The sequence below is a fragment of the Mandrillus leucophaeus genome, unplaced genomic scaffold (assembly GCF_000951045.1).
Source record: "Mandrillus leucophaeus isolate KB7577 unplaced genomic scaffold, Mleu.le_1.0 Scaffold65, whole genome shotgun sequence".
In the NCBI taxonomy this organism is placed as follows: domain Eukaryota; kingdom Metazoa; phylum Chordata; class Mammalia; order Primates; family Cercopithecidae; genus Mandrillus; species Mandrillus leucophaeus.
In genome coordinates this window covers 585,590-607,679 of record NW_012107030.1, presented here as the reverse complement: position 1 = coordinate 607,679, position 22,090 = coordinate 585,590, and the positions used below count along the sequence as shown (strand labels likewise).

At 47.8% G+C, this 22,090-nt stretch overlaps 1 protein-coding gene across 1 annotated transcript in view; it reads left to right on the top strand.

Annotated features, from left to right (window-relative positions):
- The window catches only part of LOC105554595 (transforming acidic coiled-coil-containing protein 2-like), a 94,593-nt gene that overhangs the window by 43,525 nt on the left and 28,978 nt on the right, over positions 1-22,090 (top strand). The window contains exon 3 of the mRNA XM_012001140.1: positions 14,611-14,723. Coding sequence (XP_011856530.1) covers positions 14,611-14,723 — 113 coding nt within the window. The remainder of the gene's footprint in view (positions 1-14,610; positions 14,724-22,090) is intronic.

Genomic DNA, 22,090 nt, shown 5'->3' with positions numbered 1-22,090 from the left:
ATAGCGCTTTGCAGCAGAGCTCAAGAGCTCAGTCACAAGCTCCCACGTTGGGATGTGACGTGGATATGGTTTTTCATTGACTTGGTGGACATTTGGGAAGCCCCTCTCTGCTGGGCAGCTGGTACTTATTCAGGTGCTGTGATCTCTAGAGAAGCAAGACAAACAAGGGCCCTACTCTCTGGAACTTACAGCCAATCGAGGAGTCAGATAAGCAAGTGAATAAACAGACATCAGTGAATACATTTGAGACTTTACTGCGTACGTATTGTTTACCAGGCATTGCTCTAGCACTTGAAAATCAGCAGTGAACAATTCGGCTGTGAACTGCTCGAATGAAGCTTCCTTATGAGGCGCTAATAGGCAAAAACGCATCATAAAATTTCCAATGGTAACCACGGTCAGGGGGCTATTTATTTATTATTATTGCAGTAAAATATATATAACATAAGATTTACCATTGTAACCATTTTTAAGTGGACAGTTCAGTGGAATTAAGTACATTGCAGTGCAACCATCACCACCATCCATCTCCGGAACTTTTTCATCTTCCCAAACTGAAACTCTGTGCCCACATTCTCCCTCTCCCCAACCCTTGAGAACCTTTCTTTCCTTCTTTCCTTCCTTCCCTCCTTCCCTCCTTCCCTCCTTCCTTCCTTCTGACCGGGTCTTATTCTTTCGCCGAGGATGGAGTGCAGTAGTGCAATCATAGTTCACTGCAACCTCCAATTCCTGGGCTCAATCAGTCCTCCCTCCTCAGCCTCCCTAGTAGCTAGAATTATAGGCATGCGTTACTGCAGCTGGCTACTTTGTCTCTGTGAATTAAACTACCGTAGGTACCTCATGTAAGTGGAATCATATAGTATTTGTATGTGATTATTATTTCACTTTTGCGACTGGTTTATTTCACTAAGCATAATGTCCTCAAGGTTCACCCATGTTGCTGCATGTCCCAATTTCCTTTCTCTATAAGGCCGAATGATATTCCATTGTATGTATAGAACACATTTTGCAAGTCCATTTTTTTTTTTTTGGAGACAGAGTCTCACTTTGTCGCCCAGGCTGGAGTGCAGTGGCTGAGATCTCAGCTCACTGCAACCTCCACCTCCCAAGTTCAAGTGATTCTCATGCCTCAGCCTCCCGAGTAGCTGGGATTACAGGCGTGCACCACCACACCCAGCTAATTTTTGTATTTTTAGTAGATGGACACTTGGGTTGCTTCCACCTTTTGACTGTTGTGAATAATGCTGTGATGAATTTGGGTGTCCATGTACGTATCTGAGGCTCTGCTTTCTATTCTTTCGGGTATATACCTAGAAGTGGAATTGCTAGATCAGACGATAATTCCATGTTTAAGTTTTTGAGGAACCACTAAACTTTTCTACAGCAGTTGCACCATTTTACGTTTCCACTAGCAATGTACGAATGTTCCGGTTTCTCTACATCGTCTTCAACACTTGTTACTTTGTGTTGTTGTTGTTTTTAAATTACAGTCATGTTCGTGGGTGTGAAGTAGTATGTCGTTGTGGTTGGGCTATTTTTGATGCAATGCAGGGGACAGCTCTCCGTAGACACCTGGTGTACTGAGAAGGAGACAGCCACATAAGGTTTTGTAAAAGGAACATTGTGGAATAAGGTAACAGGTGTGTATAGTATAGGACTAGTGTAACAGGTGTGGGAGGAATGAGCTTGCTGTACTTTAAGATCAGCAAAGAAGGCCAGAGTGGCTGGAGAAAAGAGGATGAGGCAAATTATGGTGAGCTGTGCAGCCAGGGAAGTGGCTCATTTTTGTAGGTCCCGAGCAGCCCTGTTAAGGAGTCTGGCTTTCTTCTACCTGTGGTACAAAGCCATGGTGAAAAAAGAGCATTTCACTGGGATTTGAGCCTGTGTGCTCACTCACCGTGGGGGTGAGACCCCAGCAGTCAGGGCTCCCTAAGGAGGAAGCAGAGCAGCTGATGGTGAACTTGTACCCAGCTCCGTCTGGGTTCAGCAGACTTGAGACTCAGCACTCAGTCTGGCTGAGCTCCTCAAACCGGCCAATTGGAAACTGACAAGCGAAGGACTGGTTAAAACCAACCAGCCACATTTCCTTCCAAACCTCTCTGGCTTTTGCTTTGTTGAGTCCCAGTGGCTAGTTCAGGGAGATGGTCTCTGAGCCTTCGCGGGAGCTGCAGTCCCTCATGTATACCCATCTGTGTGAGTAAATCTCCTCTGCTTCAAGCTCAGGGTCTTGGGTTATTCTTTGCAGTTCAACAGTCACGGTGCCTGACTCTCTTGTACACAAAAATCAAGGGGCTGAGCCCCTCATCTGTGTTTGGCTCATTATTCTGGATGGGGCTGAGGTCCGGGGATAATAGAGAGCAAGAAGCCTGGGCGGCCAGGCTGCCAGGTGAGGCTTTTTGTAGGTTTTTGTGGTTTCTTGTTTGTTTTTGTAGGAGATACCTCGGAGGGTAAAAGGAGTGCACTCAGTAGCGTTGTAACCAAACCAAAGCTTCAGTCACTCACCACTTGTAGAGTCCAATTAACAAGAGCTACAGGAGTTTGAGACTAGCCTGTGCAACATGGCGAGACCCCTGTCTTTGCTAAAAATACAAAAAATTAGCAGGGTGTGGTGGTGTGCACCTGTGGTCCCAGCTATTCAGGAGGCTGAGGTGGGAGGATCACTTCAGCCCTTGGGGGAGAGGGGGCAGAGGTTGCAGTGAGCCAAGATGGCGCCTCTGCACTCCAGCCTGGGTGACAGAGTGAGACCCTGTCTCTCAAAACAAATAAACACACAAACCAAAAAACAAGAGTGAGGGCTGACATGAAAAAGTGACTTTTTATTCCAAAGCTTAGCTTAGGGGAAAAAGTACAGGCTTCTGTTTTTGAGGGCACTGCTTTGGTTTTGGGGCAGAAAGCAGGGACTTTTAAAGGGGGGACTTTGCATGCACAGCAGGCGGGCAGGGAGCGAGCAGGTGGGGGACCACTGGGCTCACTTCAGTGCCTTATCCACCAGGCGGTCCAGCTGGCACAAAACTAGGTTCTAAGGTGGTCATTGTCTTGAGATGCTCTCCAGGTGGGAGAGAGTTCCGTCGTGGGCGTACTTGAGGTTGGAAATTGACAGCTGTCTCTTGAGGCAATTTCCTGGTGGGAGAGCTTTCTGGCTCTGGAGCTTCTAAGTGAGCACATAGTCAGATAAGCTTGTCCTGTAGGGAGTGTCTGGTGAAGGGAAGGTCAAGGCTATAAGGTTATAATTGCATTTCTAAAGAGCTACGTAGGAAGTGAGGAACATGAGAAAAGGAGAGAGAAAAGAAGAAGAAATAATAATTAAAACAATTTTCTTTCTCTTAGAAAAATGGGGTACTCGGTTACAGCATCATAGCATTAAGGGACATTGAGTTTTGCAGGTGGCGGGATGCGAAATGGCTTAGAAAGAACACGGGGGAGTGCACAAGGTTCCTGACTCTATTTTGTGTTTTTTGCTTTTTTTCTGTTTTGTTTTGAGACAGAGTCTCACTATGTCAGCCAGGCTGGAGTGCAGTGGTGCAATCTTGGCTCGCTGCAACCTCTGCCTCCTGGGTTCAAGTGATTCTCCTGCCTCAGCCTCTGGAGTAACTGGGATTACAGGCACGTGCCACCACGCCTGGCTAATTTTTGTATTTTTTAGTAGAGATGGGGCTTCACCATGTTGGCCATGCTGGTCTCGAACTCCTGACCTGAGGTGATCCACTCACCTTGGCCTCCCAAAGTACTGGGATTACAGGTGTGAGCCACCGTGCCCGACCTCCTGACTCTATTTTGAAGCCATGATCTTCTGGGCTTGTGGAAGGAAAATCAGCCTCCCCTTGATAGGGTCGGAACCTGGTAGGTTCTCAGAGGACAGCTGGCGTGGGAAAGGTGGGAAGGTTAAGGGTCTGTTCTGTGATGATCCTGGGATATAAGGGTTCAGGCTGCTGATCTGAGTGCAGAAAAAGGTGTGGGAATTGGAAGGTGGGGGTGGAGACAAGGTCAGATGAGGCAGCAGGGTCTGTGGCGGCCTGAGATGTGGTGTTGGGGGACAACAAGTGCCTGGGAGGACTGGGCCTTCAGGAAGATGAGGGAGGCAGGGAGGTAGGCACAACAGGATGTCTCCTCGGAGCCTCTAGGCAGTGAGCCGGCAGTTTATTTCAACAATATTTGCTTTTGATACTTTTTGACAACAATTAATTGTTGCATTAATTACAAACTGATTTATCTTATTCAAGAAGTCCGTTTTAATAACATCACTGTAGTCTTACCTTCATATCCTGTGATGTCTTGTTTTGTCAGCACAAATGCTATTGAAACTCTGAATTTTAGTGGTAGGTTTGGGTTCTGTTCTCTGTTCCTGAGGGAAGAGAAGCCACTGACAGAGGAAAATTGCCACACTCAGCCTGAAACCTGTTCTATCCGCTAATCGGAGGTTCCTCTTACTGAGCTGGGGCCATGGAGCCTCAGCCCGGCCCCCTTGTGGGTGCCTTTTGCAGCAAGCTGAGTCCTAGTTGTTACTCTTGCTCCTTCCTTTGGGAATGGACTCACTTAGGCCTCTTGGAGGCTGTTCTCAGGAGGCTCCAAGCAGCCTCCGTTACTAAAGTACACTTGCACAAGTGAGATATTGCACCACCTGGTGGTTGGAAATGAAGAGAAAGCCATATGTATAACCACAGCTCTAAAGGGTGACTCGTTTGGGGAGTGGGAGGACACGGTCCAATGGGAAGTTGGGGGGAATGTCTAACAGCCAAGAGGAGCATCACCTGTCCCTGAGAGTGTCAGTGTCCTGGCTTATGTGTGTCCCTCTCCGGGAAAGAGGTGGTGGCGATGCTGTGATGAGAGCTGTCTCCACTTGACAGCCCTTCCGGGGGTTTCATGCATCATGACTTGTGTGGAAAGCTCTATGGTGAAATAAGGGCCATGCCAGCCCACAGCCCCAAATGCTGAAGGTGGGCTTCACAGTTGTTCAGTTCTGGAGAGCCCTACAGGGGACACCCGGGCTCCAAGCTCCACACATGTGGATTTCAGAAGGGAAGGGCAGCCCTAACCCCTGCATTACCACTTTCTGGAGTTGCCCTTGGCCGTGGGACTGTCATGATTCCCATCTATGGCTCTGACCGTGTGGGGAGGAAGAAAAGACATTTAATCCTATCATTAGAATGATCTGACTTGAAAACATATCATCATTCAGTAACTCCATTCTAATACTTCTGTTGTCTGGGTGTTTCTGTAGCAAGTCCCAAAAAACATAATTTTCAACTCCAGAAACTGTGATCAATGCTATGAAGCAAGAAGACAGGTGCACAGACCCCAGACCTAGCCTGGGTGTCAGGGAAGGCACTCCTGGGGATCTGATGTTTGAGCTCAGAGCTGCAGATGAGCAGGAAGTAGGCGACATCAGAAGGACCTAGAGCCAGCTCAGCAGGCACGCCTCCCCCAGCGTGGGCACGCCTCCCCCAGCGTGGGCAGGTCTCCCCCGGTCGGGTCCCTGCTCTGTGTACAAGATATGGCCTGGGTGAAGTTTGCTCCTGAAGGAGACCTCAGCACTGTGGACATCTGAGGAACAGAGGACCGGGAGGACAGGAGAATCTGTGTATGCGAGCCGTCCCCAGGGTCTGGTCATCAAGAAAGGCTGAGGTTGTCTGTTGCTCAGGCCCTGTGTGGTTATTGTTACTTTGCTTGACAGAGGAAAGTGCCATATACATGTGCACATCTTGTTTAAAGCTATTCTTGGTGCTCTAAGGTTAACTTGAAGGTTCCTTCTTTAGCTCTTGAGGAACTCAAGGAACTCAGCATTACAGCAGCATCAGCCAGTGCAGGACAGGCAGCATTTCCCGATACTCCACAGGCTGCAGGTGGGCATCTGGGCTGCTTTAACTGTGTTTAATGTGAAAGAAGTTGAGCAAAGAGCAAATTAAGCAGCAAGAATTAATTCAATCTTCATGACAGCAGAGAGTTTCCTTTCTTTCTTTCTTTCTTTCTTTCTTTTTTTTTTTTTTTTGGTAATGAGATGGAGTCCTGCTCTGTCGCCCAGGCTGGAGTGCAATGGTGCGATCTTGGCTCACTGCAACCTCTGCCTCCTGGGTTCAAGCAATTCTCCTGTTTCAGCCTCCTGAGTAGCTGGGATTACAGGCACATACCACCACCCCTGGCTAATTTTTTGTATTTTAGTGGAGACAGGGTTTCACCATGTTGCCCTGAGCTCAGTCTCAAACTCCTGAGTTCAGGCAATCCGCCCACCTTGGCCTCCCAAAGTGCTAGGATTACAGGTGTGAGCCCCAGCACCCGGCCTTGACAGCAGAGAGTTTCTTTACTGTCACCTGTCTGCTCCCACAGCCCCTGCTGTGGTGTTCCCCGAGCCTGGAGTTTTCACTGGCATAATTACTCAAGTGTGTAAATGGCAAGGCTCCAGGTTTTGGTCAGATGCATCTTCTGAATAAATGTGTAAAATGTTAATTTGGGGAGGAGCTGGGGAACTGAACTGCTGTTCTTTTTTTTTCTTCTTTTTGAGACAGAGTCTCACTCTGTCGCCCAGGCTGGAGTTCAGTGGCATAGTCTCAGCTCACTGCAATCTCTGCCTCCTGGGTTCAAGCGATTGTCCTGCCTCAGCCTCCCAAGTAGCTGGGATTACAGGTCCCTGCCACCACACCCAGCTAATTTTTGTATTTTTAGTAGAGATAGGGTTTCACCATGTTGGCCAGGCTGGTCTCGAACTCCTGACCTCAAGTGATCCACCCACCTCAGCCTCGTGAAGAGCTGGGATTACATGCTTGAGCCACTGTGCCCAACCTGAACTTCTGATTACCTGCTTTTGCTTTAAGCTGAGATAGCCACTGGGGCTCTTCATGAATGAGTTTTGAATCTGTTTCTTCTTTATACAATAACAACCAGCATGTGCAATGTCTATGATGGTCTAGCCTTGTCCTTTATTTAACCTTCAGAACAACGCTGCAGTTATGACCCCCATTCTACAGATATGGTACTGGAGGTGTAGAACCCAAAGACTTACAGCTAAATAAGCAGTAAAGCTTGGGTTTCAGGACAATTGTACACAGCTTCCTGCCCGCTCATTCTTAAACTAAACCTCATGCTGCTCTAGCATGAAAATGAGTGGATACGGGGATTCTAGAGGGCCAAAGGAAGTAAGGTTTATGTCTGCACTGTAGGTATAATGAGGTAAACATCGCAGCACGGTATAGGCCATCCTGACATGCCCAGCTCTTTGAATAAAGAGACTCTCCCTTTTATTTGTACAGTTGTTGTTTACAAGGCATTCCTGTCACCCACTGAGGTAGAGAAGGGCAGAGATTGGGGTCCCGTTTGTTGACGGAGAGATAGAGAGGCTTGGAGAGAGGAACTGATCTGACCAAGGGCACATAGATTTGGGTTTTCTGACCTCATCCAGTTCTCTTTAAATCATATTGTTTCTAAAATATTAAATACATACAGGTCATCAATATTGGGTATGGTTTTGAAGCCTTTAGTCTGCCCCCTACAGACTAAAGACATCAGAACATGTCACCTCTTATATCTTTGAGGTTCCTGAGTCCTTTTAGGGTAATGGCCACTACTTGTGACCCAAATACTTCTGAGGAAGGGAAGGCAGATATTGTTTATTAAATATCACTCATTTATTCACTAAATGAAAAATTCCATGAGGGTAGTAGGAACCATGTCTCTCTTTTTATAATTAAACTTCTCTCCCTCCTCTCTCTCTTCTTTTTCTGTTGCCCAGACTGAAGTGCAGTGTGCATTCTTGGCTTACTGCAACTTCCACCTCCCAGGTTCAAGTGATTCTTGTGTTTCAGCCTCCTGAGTAGCTGGGATTACAGGTGCCCGCCACCATGCCTGGCTAATTTTTGTACTTTTAGTAGAGACGAGGTTTCGCCATGTTGGCCAGGCTGGTTTTGAACTCCTGACCTCAAGTGATCTGCCCGCCTCAGCCTCCCAAAGTGCTGGAGAGAGGCTTGGGGAGAGGAACTGATCTGACCAAGGGCACATGGATTTGGGTTTTCTGACCTCATCCAATTACAGGCATGAGCCACCGTGCCTGGCCAACTTTTTACTTTAGAATATTTTCAGATTTACAGAAAAGTTGCAAAGATTGTACGGAGAACTCCCATACAGATGCTTCCCCAGCTTCTCCTAAAGTTAACATTTTACACCATGCCTGTTTTAGTCATCAGTGTCTACCCAGAACCTAGACTCAGCCCTTACTATTCATGAGGAATAATCATCAAAACACCCATCAAACTCTATTCTGTTGTTTTCCATCTGTTAAAGGAAGGGTGAGGACTCAAACCCAGCTCTCTCAGACTTCGAAGCTTATTCAATTATTCTGCTCTATCATGATGTATCACATCAGAAAACATTCTGTTTGCGAAACGCTGAAATTCCACCCTGGCAGCCTTTCACTCGTTGGCCTGACAGAGTGCCTGCTAGGTTAGGTGGAGGTGTCCTCTGCAACCTGTATTCGTCAATCTTTTGTGCCCCCTTGGAGGTGAAGAAACATGTGGGATGATCTAGCAGAACTGGTGTGAGAATTTGCCTTCCCTTCACAGGGAAGATGGGCAGCCGGCTGGCTCTAGCACAGAGCATGTGTTCGTCCTCCATATTTGGCCAGTCTGGCAGTTGTTTCTGAAATCTGATTCCTAATGCCATGGGGATGACCTTTGGTCTACTTCCCAGCATTCACCTGCAGTCAGGCTGCTCCCAAGGAGCTTGTTCAAAGAGGGGGCGACTTGGGCAGACACTGTGGTCATGATCTAACCATGTTAATTAAGCATGGTTTAATTAACTCTATTGGCATGACCAGTGGGCAGTGGTCTAGAGTGATGGAACATTTAAGAGGTAAGTGGAATTTTTTTTTTTTTTTTTGATGGCGAAATGCTTTAGCTCCTTACAAAGTATATTTTTTAGAACTGGAAAATTGCTGTAAATGTTTAAAGATTGCTTTAAAATAGACTCCAGGCTCTGGAGTGTTCCAGAGCCAACGAAAGACTGTTTGTTTACTCAAGCAATGGCAGCAAAGGAAAGATTTGAAGAAGCAACTGGGCAAGTCCACGTGTCCTGTAAGGCTTGCCAATTGTTTTTCCAGGCTGTGATTTGGAAGTGTAAAGAGTAACTTTAGAAATGCATGCTGTTTTGCAGTGACGCCTGCTGACACACAGGTCCTTTGGAATCCAGTAAGCAGTAGAGCTTAAGACTGTCTCTAAGATGGGGAACAGGAAGGGGGACTCAAACACACTAGGAAATGTGGCAAAAGAGAGAGCTCCCAGGGCTGAGGGTATGTCCTTCGATTTGCAGACGTGACCACCAGACTAAATAAGAATAATCTATTTTTCATACATTCAACAAATATTTATGGACTGCTTCTTCTGTGCCAGGTGCTATTCTGGGCATGAAATCTAGGCTCCTATACCACATTATTCTCAAATGTTCAATTGCTATAGTTCCTTGGAGCGTGGCAGCAAAATGGCAGTGACCATAAAGCAATGAATTCCACTGTATGGCGAAGCAGCATAAGGCAGGGACAAGAGCGCAGACTCTGGAGGCAAACCATCCTGGTCCAAATCCTGGCTCCACCACTTCCAAGCTGTGTGACCTTGGGCAAGTGGCTTAACCTCTCTGTGCCCAGTATTCTTAGCTGTAACATCAGGCTCTAAGGATTGAATGAGTTTAAATATGTAAAACATTTAAAAGAGCAGTACTTGGCACATAGAAAGTGTTCATAATAATTAGGTTGCTGTTGTTGTAGCAGAAAGAGTGCTATGTAAATATTGGGTGTCAGTATTCTTGTCGAAAGAGCATTGGACTTCAAGGTGGGAGACCTGCAGAGGGCAGAAGGCAAGCCTCTCTGTTTCTTATCTGGAAAATGGAAAACATGATTTTACCTGCCCAGTATAGCTCACGGGGATTTTGTAAGAATCAGATGGATGTCAAAGAGCTTTGAAAAGTGCAATGTGCCATTCACACAGAGTTTTGTCGCTTTTAACTCCATCCAGATATGTTTCTGTTGGGGAGAACTGGTATCATACTTGCAGGTTAGCTTTCTATTAGAAAAAGAAGTGGGCTGGGCGCCGTGGCTCATGCCTGTAATCCCAGCACTTTGGGAGGCTGAGGCAGGTGGATCACAACATCAGGAGATCGAGACCAACTTGGCCAATATGGCGAAACCCCATCTCTACTAAAAATACAAAAAAGTATCTGGGCGTGGTGGTGCGTGCCTGTAATCCCAGCCACTCAGGAAGCTGAGGTAGGAGAATCACTTGAACCCGAGAGGCAGAGGTTGCAGTGAGCCAGGATCGCACCATTGCACTCCAGCCTGAGCGACAGAGTGAGACTCCGCCTCAAAAAATAATAATAATAATAAATAATAAAATAATTTTTTTTAAAAAAAGAAAGAGAAGTGGAGCTGAAAAGGGAGAGAGGCCTGCTTTTTTTTTTTCTTCTTCAAAGACAAATCCAAGCCCTTGTTATAGTCCGTCTGCCTGAGGAGATGCAGCCCGTGGTCCCTTTCTTCCCCGGACTCGGAGCAAAGATCTGTCTCCTTATGCCATCTGTTGTTTGCATCTGTCTGGGCTATTATTCGTCTTCTTTCCAGAATTACTTTAAAGAAATTTTGCTCATGGAATACTGGGCACGAGATTTATCTGTTAAATTATTTGCAGAATATTTTACTGTAGGTCATCTGGTGATTGAAAGGGGGGCCTGGCCTCAGGTGTTAGGAGCTGAGGTTTGCATGGCAGTCAGACAAGTAGGAATTGGGTTAAAATTTCAAAAATGCAGGACCCTGATTAAAAATGCCACCCACTCTGTATTGTTAATCTTGAGTTATTACAGTAAAATGTGAGAATCATGCATCTAAAGGTTTATAATTTATAGATAAAGAGTCTTGGCTGGGTGCAGTGGCACCTGTAATTCCAGCACTTTGGGAGGCTGAGGCGGGCAGATCACAAGGTCAGGAGTTTGAGACCAGCCTGGTCAACATGGTGAAACCCCGTCTCTACTAAAAATACAAAAATTAGCCGGGTGTGGTGGTGGGCGCCTGTAGTCCCAGCTACTTGGGAGGCTGAGGCAGGAGAATCACTTGAACCCGGGAGGTGGAGGTTGCAGTGAGCCGAGATGGTGCCACTGCACTCCAGCCTGAGCAACAGAGCGAGACTCTGTCTCAAAAAAAAAAAAAATAATAATAATAATAATAATCTTTCTCTGAAAATGAGGATTATAGAGTGTGAACTTATAAGGTGATTTAAAGTTTCCATGGTCTTGACATTGTCCTATGGGGATGATTGTCTTCCTGGATGCACAGATCAAGAGGCTGGGGTCCCTGGGGCAGGGCAGGGGCACTCATTAAGGGAATGGCTCAGCCAGCAAGGAGGTCAAGCCAACCCTGGGTCAGCAGCCCCCTCTCGTGTGGGGAATCATCCCCAGCTCTCTCTGCCTCCTTCGACACCACCCCATGGAAGGGATCAGGCGGAGACGCCCTGTCCTGGTTCTGGGATCAGAGATAATCGGTTATGTCTAGATTCCACTGCTGTGTGGTCTTGGCCCAGTTACTAAACCTCTCAAAGCCTCAGCTCTAAAACAGGGACACAAATATCCATCTTTCTCTTAAGACAGTTGTGCAAATTCAATGACATAGTTCATGGAAAGATACTGGCCCAGTGCCTGGCCTTAGTAAGTGCTCAGTAACAGGAACATTTATTGCTGTTGTTTTATTTCCCCCCACATTCTGTCTTTCAGCTAAAATGAAGGAACATTTTTGCATTGTAGTATTCACGTTAGCACTAGAATGTATGGGTGCCTGAGAGATGAAGCATCTTTATGTTTTACCTTTGGACACAATGGGATGAACACAGATAGCCAGCCACTCAGAGAAATGCACCAGGTAGGGGAACCCTAGCCAAAGCTAGCTTGCACTTCGGACTGGTGTCTGAAGGTCAAAGACTACAGCCCATCCAACAAGTCTGACGGTCTCAAGAAGTCTCCAGGTGCAGACTAGGCAGATGATTTGCTTTCACATATCCTGTAGAAATGCCAAGATTAATTTACAAAATCCATAGGCTAGAGGTTGGTAGAGTTTGATGGGTGGGAACCCTCCCTTCCTGGGGGACCTTGGGGGCTGTCTGCTTCACCTCCAGGCAGGAGCCATACCTACTATCCTCCTTGGGTGCCCTCTGTGTTCACACCCCTGCAGCCATGGGACTGGGGTCAGTCTCCCTAGACCGTGAGCAATGTAAGGGGAGGAAGGGAGCCTTATTTTTTTCACCTCCCCTTCCTTCCTCCCTCCCTCCCTCCATCCCTCCTTCCCTCCCTTCCTTCCCTCCTTCCCTCTCTCCTTTCCTCCCTCTGTCCCTCTTCCTTTCTTTTCCTTTCCCCTGTTTGTTTCTGTTTCTGTTTTGTAGAGATGGGTTTCACCATGTTGTCCAGGCTGGTCTTGAACTCCTGGGCTCAAGTAGTCTTCCCACCTCTGCTTCCCAAAGTGCTGGGATCGCACGCATGAGCCACCGCACCTGGCTGGGGAAGCTGTTTCTTTTTTTTTTTTTTTTTTTTTTTTTTTTTTGAGACGGAGTCTCGCTCTGTCGCCCAGGCTGGAGTGCTGTGGCCGGATCTCAGCTCACTGCAAGCTCCGCCTCCCGGGTTCACGCCATTCTCCTGCCTCAGCCTCCTGAGTAACTGGGACTACAGGTGCCCGCCACCTCGCCCGGCTAGATTTTTGTATTTTTTTTATTAGAGTCGGGGTTTCACCGTGTTAGCCAGGATGGTCTCGATCTCCTGACCTCGTGATCCGCCCGTCTCGGCCTCCCAAAGTGCTGGGATTACAGGCTTGAGCCACCGTGCCTGGCCCGGGAAGCTATTTCTAATTCACACAATGGCATTGTCTGCTTCCAGGCCATGCATTTGGCCCAGAAGAGTGCCACCTTTTGATTTTCACAAAGGTGCCCATGGGCTAGGGAATGTCTGTCCTACAGATTTGCACTATCTGCTAGATTTAAGCAAGCTAGAAAGAAATGAGGTCTTGTGCTGTCTTCAAATGTGTGTTCCACGTAACACGAGTTCTATAAGATGTTAAACTGTGGTACATTAACAAAGAGTCCTGTGGTCAAGAAATTCTGGCGAACTCTGAGTTAAAATTCGGTAAGTTATTCTGCTGTAGAACTCAGAATCTTGACTATGTTAATGTGCGTTGTGAATTTCTAAAAGAGGCCTATATTATGTAGCACTTGTCAAAGGTGTTTGACCAGGGAATACTTTGTTTTCCTCCAAGCTGATCTGGTGCAGCTCATCTGGATGAGAGGTGGACTGGGGAATGCACTCTTAGTTGCTAGTGACAGAAATTCAGCTTGTACCCACTAAGGTGAAAAGGGCAATGCATGCGGCCTCATCATAGAGCCCCCAGATGGCTAGGGCAGAATGAGGCTTTGGCCCCAGCAGGGCTGCTCCCTCTGCCTGGCATCTCGACTTTTCTCTGCCTTCAAGCTCTGCCGTCTCTTGCTGTGGCGGCTTCTTCCACCACAGCTGGAAACTAGGCTGCAGGTGACTCCCGCACTCACCTTCTATAGAACGCCCCCACCAGAACTGCCCTGGTTCTTCAGGGAATCCCATAGAAGATCCTGGCTTGGCCTGAGTCTCATGTACACTCCAGTGGGCAGGGACATGGGGCACTATGACTGGCATTTTCCATGAGAACCTCAGGGATGGAGGGTATGGGTGGAACTGTTCTTAAAAGAAGGCAGACCTCATCCCAGAACAAGGGGTGCGTGTTGTTTGGGTTGGGGGCACAGGGTCACGGCTGGGGAAACAAAATGAAAGACAGTCACTGCTTTGGGAAATATGACTTGGGGCTTACAGAAGCCCTTCCCCTTCTTCTGATTTTTATATTACATGAAAATAGCATCATTTAAATGAGGTTTTTTTTTTTTTTTAAATCTCATTTCTGTCCTATGATTTAAAGTTTTGACTGAGCCTTATATTTTTGCATCCTGGTTTTAAAAAATCAACTAGTCTGTAGGAATATGGTTTATAAAAGCAACAACAACAAATCCACTAACCAGTGGACAAGCTTATCCTGGAGTGAAAGAAAAGGTGGCCAACTCTCAGAGGGGTTAGGATCCCAAGTGGTTGGGTCCGGATTTCTAAGGGTTCGTCATTTTCTTCTTCCAGTTAGTTTTTTTCCCTAGGTTTCCAGCTGAATTCTGGTATGTGAAGCCATTGGTGTGGAGGGAGGAAAGTGTGTTTCCATCTCAGGAGTGCCGCAAACAAATTGGACACTTTCAAGTCTTAGTTTAAATGGCTCCACGTCTCCTAGGGATCTAGTGACCCCAAAGTGTGGTAGGTGTCCCCAGTTTTGGTTTTCTACTAAAGCATTCAGTTGGAACTGCTACTGCTTGTTTGACTTTGTTTCTTCCCCTCTGGATGAGAGCAGCAGCCACCTTTGCTTTGCTCCCTATATATCCTCAAGGCCTAGCTCAGTGCCACACATAGTAGGTGCTTCGTTGGATGGCAGAGGAAGTGAACGACCTTATCTTGAATGCTGTGGTGGCGGCTCTGTTGATAAATGTTTTTCTGTTTTCAGAGACTCCTATCTGATTTCCTTTCCAATTTCTCTTTCTCCTGGCTCAGAGGACTTCATCAGCTCAGACTCCAAGGTCCACACAGCCACCGGGGAATAGTCAGAATATAAAAAGGAAGCAGCAGGACACGCCTGGAAGCCCTGACCACAGAGACACATCCAGGTAGGAGGCCAGCTCTGGAGGACTGATGCAGCCCAAGGCCTGCCCTGCTCATTGCCTGCTCCAGCATTAGCTTTGCCCCATTTGCTTTGGAAACTGGACGCTTAAACCCACGATATCGTCCCCAGTGGTGAGACATTCCAAGCAGTGGTTCACAGACCTCTCTGTGACTGGCTAGGCCTGCATGATTGAAAAGTTCATCCTGATTTCCTGCCCAAAGATGAAATTAGTAATTATGGACTTCCATTCCAGCCACACTCCAGAGTATCTTCATTGTCAGAACTTAAAATGGAAAACATCAAGGGTTCCCAGGGCTTTATCAGTATCTAATCTGTGGCTAAGTGGAGTCTGTATCCCAGTGTGGTGGCTGTTGCGGGCACTGGACCATGAAACAGAGGACTGAGAACACAATTACCAAAGCCACCCAAGCCCTTCGTCCCAGGGAGGCTAGTGGATGAATCCCAGAAACCAACTGTGGCAGTGGGATGTGGTGGCCCATCGGTCACTGCCTTTTTTTTTGAGATGGAGTCTCATCCAGGCTGGAGTGCAGTGGCACGGTCTCGGCTCACTGCAACCTCTGCCTCCTGGATTCAAGTGATTCTCCTGCTTCAGCCTTTCGAGTAGCTGGGATTACAGGCGTCCGCCATCATGCCCAGCCATTTCTTGTATTTTTAGTAGAGACGGGATTTCACCATATTGGCCAGGCTGGTCTCTAACTCCTGACCTTAGGTGATCCACCCACCTCAGCTTCCCAAAGTGCTGGATTATAGGCGTGAACCACCATGCCTGGGCTGGTCACTGACTCTTGTTAAGAGCCACAGCCAGGCCCTAGGGCTCCCTGCCGGGGCTCTGTCCTGGGCCTCTGCCCCTGTTGGCCCCACACTCATAGTTTTAGGGGATGCAACCAGTAGTCCAGCAGACTCGAGCACCTGGTGTCCAGCATGGACACAGGCCAGGCACGCTGGGGGCACTTAATAACTGCTTGTGGGTTCAACTCACAAACAGGCTGTGAATTTGGTCAGAAAAACCCTGAACAATTGGAACCCAGCTCCCAGGAGTCTATCATGACGGGCCCTAAGGGAAACAAATGAACAGGAACTCTATGGAACAAAAATGCCAAATTGAATGACAGGCCCCTGTCATAGACGATGAAGCTTTGGCTCACATGCTACTTCACAGCTTTGCAAAACCTTGAGACTCAAAGTGACTTTTTTTTTTTTTTTTTTTTTTTTTTTTTTTTTGCTTTGGGTAAATAAGAGCAACCCCTGGTGGCAGGAATTTCCATGCCTGGGGCATCGTTTTCTGGGTGGCTTGGGCTATGTGGCTTTCCAGAGGAAGTAGTTGGGGCATCTTGGCAGGAGCTTTGGATTTCTTTAGGGAAATGGCAATCAGATGGGGCAGAGTGTTTTTTGCTGAGGGAATCAGAATGATGCCTCGAACAGCACCTTTGGTCTGTATTCTCTGCTGAAAATGGTGCCTCCTGTACCTCCCCAGACCCCCGTGGCTGTTCCATTTCCATGAACTTTTCCTCAGGGTCACAGGACAAAGGTTTCAGTCTTTGATTCTACTGAGACCTCTAGCTTGGCTGTGGATGACTATGGAACTAGTGAATGGATTTGTCTTTTCTGGAATCCCACACAAGTGAAGCCACTCTGGCTAAGGCCCAGGGCCCAGCTCTTCTCTTTCCCTCTTGGTGAGGTCCCGGGATCTCCTAAGAAGCCTGGGAATTGCTCGAGGCCTGTGTCACAGCTGGACTGAAGAGTAGCAGCAGCTCAAATGTCTTTTCTTGCTTGTTCCCCGGCTTTAGTCGATTATTATTTTTCCCTTGAAGAATTGCCTCTCATTGGCATGCAAATTGAGCATAAAAGAGGTGCCTGTAATCCCAGCACTTTGGCAGGCTGAGGCGGGTGGATCACGAGGTCAGGAGATCCAGACCACCCTGGCCAACATGGTGAAACCCCGTCTCTACTGAAAATACATAAATTAACCAGGTGTGATGGCGTGCGCCTGTAGTCCCAGCTACCCAGGAGGCTGAGGCAGGAGAATCTCTTGACTCGGGAGGGGGAGGTTGCAGTGAGCTGAGATCTCACCATTGCACTCCAGCCTGGGCGACAGAGTGAGACTCCATCTCAAAAAAAAAAAAAGCCCCCCCAAAAAAAACGAGGTGCCTTCCAAGAGCACACTCAAAAAAGCAGCTTCCTGTTCACAATTGAAAACATGATTCTCTTCCATAAATGTGTGTGTGTCTACAGTGCAGGGCCCTGTACTAACTCAGAAATCATCTATCAGGAAGGAACAGGCCCTCCTACTCTGCAAGGGCTGACAGTGAGTCCATCGCTCCTGAATGAGCAGGGCTCCTGTGTGCAGTTTCAGTGAGTTACCCGTCCTTGGTGTCACCAACAAGGATAAAGAGTATTTATCGTTCATTTCGCATATTGGTGCCAGACCCTATGCCAAATGCTCTGTGTGTGCAATAGATCATTGCATTTTTTTAAAACCTATTCAGTTCTGATCCTGAGTCCTTACTCTGCTGGGCTGGTGGGTATGCCCAGTGTATTAGTCTGTTTTCACACTGCTGGTAAAGACATACCCAAGACTGGGCAATTTACAAAGAAAAGAGGCTTAATGAAGAACTCACAGTTCTACATGGCTGGGGAAGCCTCCCAATCATGGCAGAAGGCAAGGAGGAGTAAGTCACATCTTATGTGGATGGCAGCGGGCAAAGAGAATAGAGCTTGTGCAGGGAAACTCCTGTTTTTAAAACCATCAGATCTCGTGAGACCCACTCACTATCACAAGAACAGCACAGGAAAGACCTGCCCCCATGATTCAATCACCTCCCCCCAGGTCCCTCCCGCAACACTTGGGAATTCAAGATGAGATTTGGGTGGGGACACAGCCAAACCATATCACCCAGGGCAGCCATCCTTGGGACTCCCCTCTCCAGAGCCTGGTGCATTGAGGCCATCATCCATTCCCTCCCCAACCCCAGAACCTTCCCTGTGATGCCAGTGACCACACTGCCCCTCCGGCTGAGGGACTGTGCTGCTTCTCCGCCACCGTAGGCAGGAGGAAGTCTTTGATGAGGCTTTGGGAGCCCCATGGCCACTTTCTTGAGCAACCTCCCTGCTCATTTCCCCTCTGAACCCGAGGACATGGTCTGGAAGTAGAGAGGGACTCTCAGAGGTTCCCCACTGTTCAGGGCCCTTTCTCTCCACTCTCAGGTGCATTGGCCTTGACCCATCTGTCCCTTGGCCTCATTGAACAACCAACATTTTCTCTTCAAAGGATGTAAGTTTTTTAAAAAGGTGGGAAGAGCCATTCACCTGCAACTCTCTGTTTTCTACTTGGAAAAACGCTGCAGTGGCCACCTGCTGGGCATGGAGTAAGGGAAGAATATAGGGAGAATGCATATGTGAATATTTCCAAAGATTGCCCCTCTGCCCAGGCATTATCTCCACTCTACATATGAGGAAACTGAGGCTTGGAGCATGATGTAATCTACCTTAGAGGTAGAAAGTCCATTGTTTCTCCTTGAGGCTCTTCCCTGTCTCTGAATTATGGTAGAACATGGGGTTTACTCATCCCCAGAGCAGGTAAGTTCTTCAATAGGAAGAATGCGGGGTCCCATCAGTTCAACTGCCTTGCTTTCCGGTTGCCACGTGGTGGCGCTGTTGTAACTTAACCCAGCATAGTTCAACCGCCCGGAGTCTGGGAGTTGCCTCCCTGATGACCATCCCTGCACAGGTCCCTGGGTTCTTGAGGGAGAATGATCCCACCCTCCTAGGGTGAAGCTCAACCCCAGTAGCATCTCTTTCTGCTCAGTAGTCTCCACACCAGTACAGCTGAGGTACCAGTACAGCTGATGCCCAGTCTGGACTGGTCCCTGGTCCGCCCTCCTTGGATATCACCAACCAGGGACTGAGCAGCTTTCTCCTTTTAGATCCTTAAGACACAACCAATTTTATTATACAACTTTTTGCCAGATAATGGAGCTATTAATATTAGGTTGTACCAAGGAAATTACCGTTTAGGTAGGTCAAAAATCATTGGACATTGGCCATTTCCTGTGCTTCCATGTCATACTTGATCCTTCTTCCAAAAAAGGCTAAGGGCAGTGTTTCGAGATGATTGGCTTTTCTCAGGGAGTGAGAATCAGGCAGGGAGTGACCTTCAGTGATTCCTAGCTGAATTCCTGGTGCCTTTGGTTACTGACCACAGTGCTTAGGCTCCCAGGCAATGGTAATTGACACAAGACCAAGCAAATTTCCCAAACAAGGCTTTGTGAGGGGCTTATGTTTGAACACAAGGGAGTTAACGCCCGAGCAGAATTCTCCAACTGGCTCCCCCAGGACAGGTCTTTTTGGTGTTTTAAGAAGGGTGGACTGGACGTGGTCACTCACATCTGTAATCCCAGCACTTTGGGAGGCTGAGGTGGGCGGATTGCCTGAGCTTAGGAGTTTGAGACCAGTCTGGGCAACACGGTGAAACCCTGTCTCTACTAAAATACAAAAATTTAGCTGGGCGTGGTGGCACATGCCTGTAGTCCCAGACCCTCCGGAGGCTGAGGCAGGAGAATTGCTTGAACCTGGGAGGTGGAGGTTGCAGTGAGCTGAGATCGCATCACTGCACTCCAGCCTGGGTGACAGAGCCAGACTCTGTCTCCAAAAAAAAAAGGTCACATGGCATGAATAAGCATGAGGTATGGGAACGTCGTTACGTGTGTGGGGTAGAGCACAGGGTGCACAGGCACAGTGAAAGAACGTATTAGGTCATGTATTACATGATCAAAAAATGGCAGATATGGAGCCATAAAAAAGAACGAGATCATGTCTTTTGCAGGGACATGGATGGAGCTGGAGGTCATTATCCTTAGTAAACTAACACAGGAACAGAAAACCAAACACTGCATGTTCTCACTTATAAGTGGGAGCTAACTGATGAGAACACATGGACACATAGAGGGGAACAACACATACTGGGGCCTATTGGAGGGAGGAGGGACAGGATCAGGAAAAATAACTAATGGGTACTAGGCTTAATACCTGGGTGATGAAATAATCTGTGCAACACAGCCCCATGACACGAGTTCACCTATGTAACAGACCTGCATTTGTGCCCTTGAACTTAAAAGTTTATAAAACAAAACAAAACCCCCCAAATGGCAGATAAGCCCCATCTGGGTGGGAATTTTAGTATTATAATGAGCCAGTGGGTGAAGATGGGTGATTCTTCTGGACTTGTGCATATGCGGACAATAGAGTTAATTCCCTTGAGTAAGATGATGGTGGAATGCTGCTAACCTTAGCTTCTTCAAGGTCTCTTGGACAGCGGGGATGGCACCAGATGGGGTATGCAAGGTCTGGTAGAGTCCTGGTAGGGGCCAAGTCTCGTCCATACCCTGTCTCACTTTGTCACTGAATGAAGGAGAGTGGAGTTTTAGCTGTTATCTGATGGTTCTCAAACTTGAGTGGGCACCAAGATCACCTGTAAGGCTGATAAAGACACAGATTGCTAGGCCTCGCCTCCAGAGAGTCTTGATACAGCAGGTCTGTGGTGAGGCCTGGGAAGGGGCATTTCTTTTCCTTTTTCTTTTTTTGAGACGGAGTTTCGCTCTTGTCTCCCAGGCTGGAGCGCAATGGTGCGATCTCAGCTCACTGCGACCTCTGCCTCCTGGATTCTAGCAATTCTCCTGCCTCAGCCTCCCAAGTTGCTGGGATTACAGCTGCTTACCACCATGCCTAGCTAATTTTTGTAATTTTAGTAGAGACAGGGTTTCACCATGTTGGCCAGGCTGGTCTCGAACTCCTGACCTCAAGTGATCCACCTGCCTAGGCCTCCCAAAATGCTGGGATTACAGGTGTGAGCCACTGCGCCCAGGCGGGAAGGAGCATTTCCAACAAGTTCCCAGGTATTAGTGCTGCTGGTCCAGGGACCACACAATGAAGACTGCTCCTTTCTGCCACGCAGCTGTGTGACCACCTCAGCCCAGTGCTGTTGGGGCTCAGAAGAAGCCTTCCCTGAGAGCTGGAGTGGACAAGGAGGGTCTCCTGGCAGGGCTGGAGGGAGCTAGAGTGAAAAGGGCAGGCTCTAGAGGTCATTCCAGGTAGGGGCAGAATTCCTGAACTGGACCTCTTTAGGGCTGAGCAGGAAGTGAGTGCAGACCGAGGTGGTGACGTTCACTGAAAACAAGATATGAAGAGTGGCGCCACGTTGAGGAGAATCTGTCAGTCAGGTGAGAGTTGAGATTTTATCCTGAAGTTAACAGGAAGCTAAGGAAGTGCTTTGTGGTTTGTATGCTTTTAAACAAGGGCTGGGCACAGTGACTCACACCTTTAATCCCAGCACTTTGGGAGGCCAAGGCGGGTGGATCACGTGAGGTCAAGAGTTTGAGACCAGCCAGGTCAACCTGGTGAAACTCTGTCTCTACTAAAAATACAAAAATTAGCCGGGTGTGGTGGCACGCACCTGTAGTCCCAGCTACTGGAGAGGCTAAGGCAGGAGAATACCTTGAACCTGGGAGGCAGATGTTGCAGTGAGCTGAGATCATGCCACTGCACTTCAGCTGGGCGACAAGAGTGAGACTGTGTCTCAAAAATAAAATAAAATTAAATTAAAAATAAAACAAAATAAAATAAACAAGGGCTTATGCATACCAGGAAAGTGTTCCAAAGATAAAGGTAGGGGCACTGACTGGTGCACTGGAGGGGTAGAGGCTGGAAGGGGCACTAGGGGATATTCTTGCAGTAGAGGAATAGTGGCTGGAAGGAATCCCAAGGGGGAACCCACAGAACCCGGTGACTACCTGGGTGTGGGCAGAAGAGGTGGAGTCAAAGAAAAGGAAAATCCTAAGCCCTCCATCTGGCTGAACAGACTCCCTCTCGGCCAAAGGGATCCTAAAGAAGCCTTAAAAACTAAGTTTGGCCGGGCGCGGTGGTTCACGCCTGTAATCCAGCACTTTGAGAGGCCGAGGCAGGCAGATCACCTGAGGTTGGGAGTTCAAGACCAGCCTGACCAATATAGAGAAACACTGTCTCTACTAAAAAAAAAATAATAATAAAAAAAATAAAAAATTAGCCGGGTGTGGTGGCAGGTGCCTGTAATCCCAGCTACTTGGGAGGCTGAGGCAGGAGAATCTCTTGAACCCAGGAGGTGGAGGTTGGGGTGAGCCAAGATCACGCTATTGCACTCCAGCCTGGGCAACAAGAGTGAAACTCCGTTTCAAAACAAAACAAAACAAAAACAACAACAACAACAACAAAAAACTGAGTTTGGAACCCTGACAGGATGGAGGTCAGACAGCCTTCCCATACCCGCTCCTGACAGGATGGAGGTCAGACAGCCTTCCCATACCCGCTCCTGACAGGATG